This window comes from Piliocolobus tephrosceles, chromosome 5 (assembly GCF_002776525.5).
Source record: "Piliocolobus tephrosceles isolate RC106 chromosome 5, ASM277652v3, whole genome shotgun sequence".
Lineage (NCBI taxonomy): Eukaryota > Metazoa > Chordata > Mammalia > Primates > Cercopithecidae > Piliocolobus > Piliocolobus tephrosceles.
The window spans coordinates 160,447,716-160,459,573 of record NC_045438.1 but is presented as its reverse complement, the minus strand read 5'-3'; the positions used below and the strand labels follow the sequence as shown (position 1 = coordinate 160,459,573).

At 47.4% G+C, this 11,858-nt stretch overlaps 1 protein-coding gene across 1 annotated transcript in view; it reads right to left on the bottom strand.

Moving 5' to 3' along the window:
- TXNDC5 (thioredoxin domain containing 5) overlaps positions 1 to 11,858 on the bottom strand; it is a 29,460-nt gene that overhangs the window by 6,005 nt on the left and 11,597 nt on the right. The window contains exons 4-7 of the mRNA XM_023221167.2: positions 7,924 to 8,020; positions 4,431 to 4,546; positions 2,298 to 2,384; positions 1,495 to 1,638 (exon numbers count right to left, since the gene is read on the bottom strand). Of these exons, the coding sequence (XP_023076935.1) occupies positions 1,495 to 1,638; positions 2,298 to 2,384; positions 4,431 to 4,546; positions 7,924 to 8,020 (444 nt within the window). The remainder of the gene's footprint in view (positions 1 to 1,494; positions 1,639 to 2,297; positions 2,385 to 4,430; positions 4,547 to 7,923; positions 8,021 to 11,858) is intronic.

The window sequence follows — 11,858 nt, the reverse complement described above, 5'->3', positions numbered from 1 at the left end:
CAGTGAGAAGGGGTTGGTGGCTCCACTGGTTTTTTCAAATCCCATCTCGTGGCCTTCAGGCGTGGCTTCTACCTGAAGAGGATGACACGGGCACTCTAGAGCAGTGCTGACCTCCTCCTGCCGTAGCCCCAGGCTCATGGATGGAACTGCCACTGAACGCTGCCACCTACGCAGCCGACAGCCGTGAAGATCAACACCTTGAAAACCAAGCTCATCCCTTTTCCTCGAGCTCTCCCCTGCCCCTGTGCTGGGTACTGTCCTCCACCAGATATGCCGGAAGCAGACTCGCCTCTGACCCTCCGTCCCTCTCCTCCCCGCTGCACAGCAGGCTGGACTCCTTATGCTGGCTTTCTCCTCCTCACCATCCCACAGTCACAGCCGCAGCAGGAGACGCGTCATCTTTAATGGCCTAATAGAGCAGCTCCCCACCTCCAGCACGTGTGCATGCCAGTCATCTTCCTACAATCCAGTCTGCACAGAACTTGCGTGGGCTCCCTGTGAATATGGGATACAGTTCGTAATCCTTGGCCAGCTGCCCACATCCTCTCAACTCCAGCTCCCATCTCTCTCTCTCTCAGGGATCCTACACCACAGCCCGACCTGTCTCCCACTGTGTTCCCCCAGCCCCAGCTCTGGCCCTGCGGAAACGCCGGCTGATCTCTGCTGGTGCAGTGCCTCAGCGGCAGCCCTGCGCAGCCTATCTGTCCAGCACAGATCCCATCAGTCAGCTCCTTAGGGACACTTCTTGCCCATTTGCCCCCACTTCTCTCTAGCAACCAGCCCTGCACACATTTCTGCCCCAGCCCCCTGCCATTGGCTTGTGTGTCTTCTCACCGTTTGCCTTAGAGACCTGTATGCTTCAGAGGCAGGAAACTGGTTTTATTTTTATGTCCTGGTGGCCTAGAATAGTGCCTGTGATATAACAAGGGCTTGATAAAGCAGAACAAACGCATCGAAAACCTCCTGCTATCTGAGGGGAGGAAGGAAACCCCAGTGTGTCAGGACGGCCTAAGCAGGTTACATCTCCAGTCACTAGCCTGAGCCCTGTGGATGCCCTCTTGGTTACAGGTCTTCTAGGGCCTTTACAACACAGGTGAAAGGAAATGCTCGGGACAAGGTCAGGAATAGAATCAGGGCCCCAGGGCCAGCAACCAAGATTTCACAGCAGAAACCTGCCGAGCATAGTCATCCTTTAAAACGAAGGGGAAAGGAAGGATTCTCTAGAGATTTTTGACAACAAATATTGTCTTGGGATTTGTCTCACATCCATTTCATGTTTTTAAAAGGGAAGCTTTTGTTTACATTTACCCCTGAAAGCATGCCAAAGTCGATGAAAAATACGTGTTGAAAATGCAGCTATAGCCAACCATCAGAATGACTCTGTCCCCAAACTGTCATTTTGTCCAAAGCATTTGAGAAGGCCCTCTGAGGGTGGGTAGGCTGGGGGCCGGGGGCCATGGGCCTGCATGGATCCCGACCCCAGCAGGCACCCACCTTGTCAGCCTCGGGCTCGGCTGCCAGCACCGGGGCCTCTGAGGGCTTGACGGTCTCCGTGGCTCCGGTCTCTGTGCGCTGCAGCTGCAACTCCACGTACTCCCTCAGTGACTCCAAATCCCGCTTTCCCTTGTACTGATCCACCTGTCCGAGACACGGGCACACTGCTGAGTGAGTCCACTTTGGTGTTCGGAATCACTTAAGCCTTCCTCCAACCCCTGCTTGCCCAGGTCGGATCTCCCAGATGTCTTAGCTGTGGTGCTAAGTCTGCATGTTCGTGTTTAGATGGGAATGTAGAGAGGATTAGTGAATGCTTCGGCTTTGGTGAGAGAACTATACAGGCCCCTCTTCCGTCCGTGGGGTTATACATCATGGAAGTCTGGGGCGGAGGCCTGCCAGTGAGCTGTCGTGCTGATGGGGAACTCTGAGCCGCTGACCATCGGCCAGGGAAGGAGGGGGAGAGGCAGGACCGGACCAAGTGCAAGCCTTAGCTCTGTCCAAAGGCCTGAAGGTTTGTATTCATGACCAGAGCACAGTCAACCCTATGACTGTAAGATCTGGGTTATTCTAGTGATAACTTGGGCCGCTGAAATGTTTCCAGGTGGTATAACAAATGAATTTATCTCCACAACCCAAATCTTATCAATTAAGAGAAAGACATTTGTTCCATTACACATATTTCTCCAAACCAGTGCCCTAACAATCAAGACTGGCAATTCACTGTACCCATTAAACCACTCAGTAGCTCAGCCTGACGGGGCGAAGAGATGAGGAACTCTCAATACCAGGAAGGGCAGACATACCTTTTTCCCATCTCGGAACCAGAGAAGAGTGGGGTAGCCACGAACTTGGTTTCCGGAGCAGAGCTCATAGTGCTGTGTACAATCAACCTGAGAATAAAGGCAGATCAACTTCCCAGTCAGTTTCTTCCTGGACCTTCTTGCTAATGGGACTACTGGATGCTTTGTACTTTACAAATATTCTTTTCGAAATCCAGATTCTGTAGCAACTCTGCCAGCAAGGTGCAGTTTTTGAAGAGAATGTTCCTAAAAGCTACGCTAAAACATACCTGAGCTAAAGGGAGTAAGGGAAGATTTGCTTTAGAGGTAAGATTTATTGTATTAACAGCTCAGTTAAACATGCCAATTTTTAGGAAGCAACACTTTAACTCAAGCAAGTCAAGTCAGCACCTGGAAGCTGGAGTCCAGGCCCTGGCTTGACATGTGGTGGTGGTGGGAGGGGTTAGCCTGGCTGTCGGTGTCTGGGACCCGCCTGGCTGTCGGTGTCTGGGACCCAGACCAGTTCACATGCCAGCTTAGAATTTCCTCTCATGCTCGGGCTCTAGGGTTTTAAAATCAAGAGGGAGCAAGAAGTGAACTGTAAACAGGAGTAGTTGGTATATAATACAGGTAAGACTGAAAAGATGTCAAGATTATAATCCGTCCTTAATTCTATAAACTGAATTTACCAACAAGCACAGCTCTTCAAGCTTTTTATTTCATTTCAATCTCAAAAAGATTCTGCTTGCCCAACATTTTCATGAAACATCGTGTTCTAAGTCACTGCTTTCTTTTTTATTTTCTGCCAGCACGAAAATAGGCAGGACTAAGTTGTTTTTCACTATGTCAGCAAACGGGGGTAAAAATACTATTTCAACACCTACCACCCATCAGAGAGCAGCTAAGGTGCAGAACTGAAGTACAGCAGGCCTCAGCCCAAGGTCGGCACAGGGCATTTTTAAGGGTCCGCTGTAACCCAGCCACATGTGCCAGGGCTGAAGGGCTTCCGCATGCTCACCTAGGCTTGTGTCTGCTAGGATCCTCTATGGACATAAACCTAAAAGAATCTCCCATAAAATTTCATACAATAATTAAGTAAGGATACAAGGAATGGAGTAAGACAGTAGACAAGATTATTTTGTAATTACTTCCCCGCAATGTTCAATAAATATAAACTGATAATCATAACATGTAAAATTAGTATATATTATCGTAAGTGTTTAAGAGGCAACAGTGAAAAATCCATTTAACTGACAACAGAAGTGATGACAACTTACTAAGCATCCGCCCCGTGCTGAGCATCCCACTGAGCAGTGTCCTTTCACCTGCCCAGACACCACACAGTAGAGCTTAGCTCAGTTTTGCAAAGGGGGAGAACAAGGCGTGGAGAGGTTTTGCCCAAAGTCAGCCAGCCAGGTCTACCCAATCCCCAGGTTTACGCTTTTGACCATCTCACCATCCCAAGTAGATCATCCTGTTAACCATCATCCAGTCCTAGACATGCAGCGTTACTTTTGTATACAAATCAGCCCCGTGGCAAGGTAGAAAAACGAGATTTTTAAGAAAGGAAATCTATGCATGGTGTCTGGTGGGTGCTGGAAAGTGGACAAAAATAAAAGTGATGTCCCTGGAGCTACACTGGATATTTCCAGAAAATCCAGTTCCACAGAAGTTGTCAGACATCACGCTTGGCTTCTCTGTATAAAGTGGGAAGCCCTGGAAAGAATCCCAGGCCCAGCGCACACTGAGGGAGGGTCTTCTGCATGCCTGGTGAGCACAGAGCCAGGGTCCTTTTAGAGAGAGCTCTTGGGTGAGGTCGAACGTGGATGGTCTCCAGGTTCGTCCAGTGAACGTTCTACAAGGCTCGACCCCGTATCTTTGCAGAACAGGCTCTGGGGCTGCCAATTCAGATCTGGCCATCTCTTCAAAACAAACAAAGCAGCCGAGGCCGTAATTTATCCCTAGGCTGTGGAAAAGTCAGCAAAACTCAAAATCAGGCTGCCATCTGTGAAGGTGAAATGAATTATCAAGTGGCACACTAAATGGAATTAATAAATCAAGTTTGCGACTTTGCACACAGAATGAATAACGGGCCACTCTGCTAATTAATCCAGCCCAAAGCAGTCCATTTCCAGTTTAATAAGGGCTTTCACTCACCTTGCCAATCTTGACAGTTTCGGAATGTTCAAGGCCCAGAGCCAGCTGCTCCCAGGTTGGAGCCAGAGCTTTGCAGTGACCACACCACGGAGCGAAGAACTTGATAAAGTGGTCGCCTGAAGTGGAGAGCCAAGGCAGAGGCAGGGGAAAGAGGAACTGTAATTTATGTCAGACCTCACTAGAGAGTTAATTGAAGAATCAGATCTTTGTCCTGCTTAGCAAATCTCAGTTCAGCATGAGCACTTTAATTGGTACAAAGGGACTCCATCAAATGTGTTTCTATTCATGAGTTCATAACAATACTCAAAACCAAATTTGTCATCTTTGATGGACAATCAGCAACAACTCCTTATTTGGAAAACTGTAATAAAGGGAGAGAATGAGGCCTTCCTCCCACCTCTCCCATATGCACTGCACCACTGAATAACCAGGTGATAAATGAGGGCGAGTTTCTCTTGGTTAAAAAATGAAGGGACGCTTGAATGAGTCTCGGTACTTGGCAGCTCTAAGGAATGAACGGAGCCAGGCCCTGCCTGTCATGGTCGCCCACATCCCAAAGAGAGACAAATGGACACTCTGTGCCCCCACCAGCTATGAGGTCTTCCTGTGCCCCCAAAAAACATCACACTGAAACTGATTCTGTCCCCAGACCCAACTACCAATTTACAGGAAACAGAGAAATCAGGGAAACATGTAGACCACACTACGGGGACACAATTAGCAAAGTCTGGACCACGGGGAGCTCTACAGGTCAAACCACCTATGTCTTCAGCAAGAAAGAGAAAGAGATGTCTGGAGAACATGCAGGTTAAAAGAGCCTTAAAAGATACGTACACACACATGAAACTACAGTGCTCAGGAATGCGCACTTCAGTGATGGAACCATAAAAGGAGTCGTGATATGGTCTGCCTGTGTCCCCACCCAAATCTCATCTTCAATTCCCACATGCTGTGGGAGGGACCAGGTAGGAGGTAACTGAGTCACGGGGACAGGTCTTTCCCGTGCTGGTTTCGTGATGGTGAGTAAGTCTCATGCGATCTGATGGTTTTAAAAATGGGAGTTTCCCTACACAAGCTCTTTTTGCCTGCCAATATCCACGGAAGATGTGACTTGCTCCTCCTTGCCTTCCACCATGATTGTGAGGCTCCCCTGGCCACGTGGAACTGTGAGTTCTCCATTAAACCTCTTTCCTTTGTAAACTGCCCAGTCTCGGGTGTATCTTCATCGGCAGTTTGAAAACGGACTAATACAAGTGGTTTCCACAAATGTCAGGAAAGCGCCTTCTTGGAGAAGAAGGGAGGGCGGGCTGAGCCCTGGATGGGACATGGGAGGCTGGCAGTTTTATTTCTTGAACTGGACAGTAGTTACAGTGTGACCACTCTATAAAAATTCATTAAGCCCTACATTTGTTTTCTCGATCTGTATTACATGTTATCATAAAAAAAAGTTTAAAAAGTAAAACATCACCCTCTTGGCTAGGGGACACACACACACACAAACAAGCCCTCACAGCATCATTCTTTGGACACAGAAGGTGTTTAGCTGTTCCACCCTGACATCGGGCTGATACCCAACTGAAATCAGGCTGTGGTCAGGGAGAGAACTAACCAATGGCATGTGGCCTGGCCTCTGAGCAGGACTGTGTCACGCTAAGGCTAACAGCTACTGCCTCATCAGCACAGCAACGATGCACCTGAAGAAAATGGTGAAAAACTTCCTTTAAAAGTTAACAACTTCCATTTAAAAACGTGCAAGGCTAAAACCATGTGCAGGTGCACGGTAGATCCTGCGCTATAAGATGGAGACAGGCTCTCCGGGAACCTAATCAGAGTACTGATGGGAAGCCAGCAAGGGCAGGAAGTCACCATGGTACCTACACGACACAGCTCTGTGGCAATGACCCACTTAGGGAGGCGCTGGCAAGGCCTGCCAGAGCCAGTCTGTAACAGGTGATTTGGGAAACACATCCTGCTCAGAGCCCAAGCCAATTCCAGCTGAAAATGCATTCCCGTAGCAGAAAGGCTGAAGTTCCACTGTCAGGGCTCCGGTACGGATGAAATAACAACTTTTAACAAAATGGGAAACGGCTGAAGGCCTCACGATAAGTTACCGTGGACATTAAGTGTGGTGGGGGAGGGACTCTGACTCCCAGCAGGCACAAGTCACAAGGCCAGAGGCAATCCAAGCCCTTTCTCACATTTCCAACCCAGTCTTCTAAGGGGATTTCTCTCCATGGTAGCATTTGGTAATGGGAGTCAGCCAGGAAGCCAAATTTGCTTTCAAGTCATTCGGCGTTGGGCCAAGTTTTCTGAAACACATCTACGTGTGAATAAAGGACACTTACGTATTCACATTAGAAATTTAATGGGGATCATTCTGATATTAGGAGACCATTTTCAAAAAATAGGATGTGGTATAGAAAGATCTTTTAAGTGGAAAGAGTAACTAATTTGATTCATGTTATAATGGTGTCATTAAATTCTGGGTTTTGTCTGGTTGTTTTCTGAGACAGGGTCTCGCTCTGTCACCAAGGCTGGAGTACAGTGGTGTGATCACAGCTCACTGTAGCCTTGACCTTCCAGGCTCAAGTGATCTTCCCACCTCTGCTGCAGGAGTGCCTGGGACTACGGGCACACGCCACCATACCTAGCTTTTTTTTTTTTTTTTAAATCTTCTGTAGAGACAAGGTCTTGCTTAGACTGATCTCGAACTCCTGGGCTCAAGCAATCATTCCACCTTGTTTTCCCCAACTGCTGGGATTACAGGCATGAAACACTATGCCCAATCTCAATTCCGTTTAGATAGGGAGAAGCTTCTGTTTCTGCCTGAGGTCATTAAGCATGTGATTACCATTAATACACAGGCATACCTCCGAGATTCTGTGGGTTTGGGTCCAGACCACTGCAATAAAGATAGTATCACAATAAAACAACTCACACCAATTTCTGGGTTCCCTAGTGGATATCAAAGTTATGTTTACACCATAGTCTATGAAATGTGCAACAGCATTATTTCTTTAAAAACAATGTTCCTTAATTAAAAAATATTTTATTGCTAAAAAGATGCTGACAGAGGGATACAAAGTAAGCACAAGCTGCTGGAAAAATGGCTAGACCTGCCAGATGCCGGGCTGCCAAAATCCTCAATCTGTAAAAAATGCCGTATCTCCAAAGTGCAATAAAGTACAGAGCGATCAAGCGAGGTGAGCCTGTGAATAAACACTCTGGGCCAAGGCTGCCCTGTCTAGCCAGTGTGTGGCTCATGTGTGCTTAGCATTAGACTTGGCATTTCTGTAAGGGCACAGACAAAAGGAGAACTCATGTTTCAGAGGAGGTGCACTGAACAACAGTTCCAACAGCTCCTCAAGAGTGACCCTTTGTCAGTGCCACCGATGCTGCTGAGAGCCCTTGAGTGGCAGGAAGGAAAAGCCCAGCACGCCAAGGAGTAATAGTCAGTGGTTCTCTGAAGCTGGCACCAGGACGTCCCCCTTACCTTGTGCGACGTGCAGCTCGAAGTTGCTCGCTGAGAGCTCATACAGCCCCTGCTTGAGCTCAGGGGCTCTGGGCGGTTCCACTTCCGGCTCTGGTGTCTAACAGGAGGAAATAAAACAGTCATGGGTGTGTCAGTGGAGACACAGGGAAACCATCCAGGAGGTGACTGTGTCTGTGGGGAACCGCCTGCAGAGGCCTCCCTCACTCAACAACCTGGAACCTTTGTACGATGCTGCTGTGCTGAGTAAGGACAGGTCAGGAACTGATCTCATCAAGCCCTCCGGAAGCTTCGGCAAAAAGCCTCCCGCCAGCCTCACCCTCGGTGAAAGCTCTAGGTCTGAGGCTCCAGGGCAGCCAAGTGATAGCTGTCCCTATCCCAAAACCCAACCAAACAAAGCAGACAACGTAAAGGACAGTCTTACCCTACACCCTGTCCTCTTCTTTGAAATGTACTTGGATACTTCACAAATAATACAAAATACAATGCCTGATGGACATATTCTGAAAGGGACAGCACTTGCAGACACCCGGGTGCCCAGCGCAGTGGCCCGCGCCTGTAACCTTAGCATTTTGGGAGGCTGAGGCAAGAGGACTGCTTGAGCCCAGCAGTTCAAGACCAGCCTAGGCAACAGAGTGAGACTCCATCACTACAAAAAAAATTTTAAATTACCTGAGCATGGTGATGTGCACCTGTAGTCCCAGCTACCCAGGAGGCTGAGGTGGGAGGATCCCAGGGCTGGAGGCTGCAGTGAGCTGAGAACGCACCACTGCACTCCTGCCTGGGCAACAGAGTGAGACTCTGTCTCAAAAAACACACAGATACCAGGGTAGCAAAATGGACAAAGCTGAGAATGAGAAACTTAGGGACCAGGAGGGCCTGGTTATCCTTACTTCATACAAATGACAGGGAAAACTGTGAGGAAGACACAACTGTGGAAGATGGATAAAGAGAAAAGGAGGTGATGAGAAGGAAAATGCAGGTGAATGAAAGGCGACGTAGAGAAAACCATGGCATGAACATAAGCTGCACCTTCAAGAAAGAAGGTAATTCACGTGACTAAGTCTTGTACAGAAAGAGGGGGAAAGGGGCTTTTCAAAAGACGCTTCTGACAGGACCCAAGCAGACAGCGATGTGTGCAGCTGTCTAGTCACAATCCTACATTTCTCGACTTTTCAGATCAGGTACAGCTGTGGCTTCCAACTAAAGTAACCAGAAATGAGGGAAAGATAACGGAATCACTGTTCTGCTGCAGACACACGAGTGTGTATTACTCAGCTTTTATCCGGGGGTTCATATTCCTATTAAAAAGAATATCCAAGCTAAGTTGTTAAAGGCTTTAAACGTGCTGACAGTTCAAAGCTGTGCAGGGCTGGAATCATAAAGAACCATAAAGTTTCCCTTCTGCTGCGAGCGTGTCAAGACTTTCAAAGTGCTAAATACCCACACAAAAGAATGCCCGAGGGAAGGATGGCTAAGTGAACAGTCAGTGAGTTCACATAAGGTGAAATAAAACACTGTGTGCCACTCTCCATGAGATGTTCAAGGGCCATTCAGTATGCAGTGTTCATTTATGGCACGTGTGGGGCGCCCCTAGTTGCTTCCCGGGTTCCTGGCAGACTCCAGAGCAGTCCCCCAGCCCGGGAACACCACAGTGCATCCCAGAAACAGGTCGCGTCTCACCCTGCAGTGGCAGCATACGCTGATATGGTTCTTAAGAAAGCAACCTGGCAATCTTTATCAAGAGCCATAAAAATGATCTTGTTTTTTACTCTTGGCCTTACAATTTTATGTCTGGGAAGACTATATTCTAAAAATATCACTCAGAAGAGGGGAGAAAATGTCCTTTACAACAATAAACTTGTTCCCTACAGCGTTACTGATGATGGAAAAAGTATACATACCCTAAATATCCAGACAGAAGTAGAGTTGAATTATGGCAAATCCACATGATAAAATAATGTTAAGACATGGTCAATATAAAGACCACACAAATATATAAAATCATTAATGAGATGAAACATGTTTGTATGATTATAACTGTTCCAGAAAAAATACAGAGCAAACATGGAAATATAAAAATTGCAGTAGAATGTACAAAGTGACAAACTGTCTTTTGAGTTTCTTGAATATTGCCACAATACTTTAAAAAAATCTAAATTTATCCCACCTGAATATTAAAAAATGTAGGTACTAAGTTACTTAGGTATACAGATAAAGAACTTTCTTTCAAGTTTTCACTTAAACAGCTAAGAGAATTCTGGTTTGCAGTATAAAGTATGCATACTTAACCTTTTCCACAATAAGGTCATTGTTTCTGGCACTTATCTGGGACCTCCTATTGCTGGCAGACACTAAAATATGGCAAGTGAGGTGACTGTGGTTCGGGGTGGCCTGGGGGGTTCCACACAGCCATCCTGCTCCCACACCGAGGAGACAGAAAGTCCCCTGCAGAGCCTGGACTCGGCCTCTCAGCCCTTCCCAAACTGCAGGTGAGGCCACCACCTCCGCTAAGGGAAATGGGCCGTGAGATGAGATCTTTCTGTCATCCTGATACCGCCTGCCGGTTTCTTGAATAAAGCCATCATAGAAGACTGGCTTTTGTGGTGAAATTTATTTGAGGCTATTAACTCCTCCTTAAAATTGGCTTCCTACCATCCAATATACGTGTCCCCACAAAGACAGTATTTTCATAAAGGAAACAATGTCAAATTTAAATCTATATGAAAGTCACACCTGCTTATTCAGCTTTCTCGCCAGGACAAAGATGCAAACTTCCGGAGAGTTCTGTGGTTCTCCCTTTAAGCTAAAGTTAGCTAAGTCTCTGGTTCAGTGACATACATCACACACCAACAGTCTCCACCACACAGTTCAGAGTCTTTTTTTTTTTTTTTTTTTTGCAACGGAGTTTTTGCTCTGTTGCACAGGCTGGAGTGCAGTGGCGTGATCTCGGCTCACTGCAACCTCCTGGGTTCAAGTGATTCTCCTGCCTCAGCCTCCCAAGTAGCTGGGATTACAGGTGCCCACCACCATACCTCACTAATTTTTGTATTTTTAGCAGAGATGAGGTTTCACCACATTAGCCAGGCTGGTCTTGAACTCTTGACCTTGGGTGATCCACCCACCTCAGCCTTCCAAAGTGCTAGGATTACAGGCGTGAGCCACCACGCCCAGCTGAGTTGACAGAGTCTTTACAGGTGAGGGATGGAAGTACTGAATCAGCAAACAAGTTTCTGATTAGGTCATCAGAGAAGATGGGGCAAAGCTCCAAAAGGACCACCACAGACCACCTTCAAATCAGTGGGCGCCTAGCTGGTACAAGAAGGTAGTCTTAGGTCTTGGTTGAAATTGAAATTACAAAGACTTCAGATGCTCTTCCCAGCTCATCAGGATCCTCCAGTATAGGAACACGGGTCTTTTTCCAGTCCCTCTCCAACACACCAGCATGACCCACCAGCTCTACCCAGACTCCTGGGGCCTGAGCGCTCAGCATTAATCAGAAGAAACCACCCACAAAGGGACACTTTACCAGTGGTTTATGATCATGATTTATAACAAAGTGAAGACTTCCAACATCAACTGGGAAGGGGGAGGATTACAAATTCTTTTTAGTACGTAATATTCTAAGCGTCTACAATCTCCTGATATTAGCCTTAGTATGGGAAGTGCATTAAGACAGAGTATTAATGGTACAAAATGATGTTATAAGCAAAGCCCATTAGGGACTCAGGGACTGAGCACTGAGAAGAAAAGGAAGGATCCACCCTGCGGGTACAGCTGGCGGGCTAGGCCTGAGCCAGAGGACTGCAGGTGGTGGAGGGCAAAGGTGGGGGGATGGGAGGAGGCTCCAGTCTGGCTTGGATAGGAGATTCTAGGCTGGGCCTGGCCCTGACCCCAGGTGGTCCAGCGCCAGTCTCAGATGCTGGGGAACAGTTGTG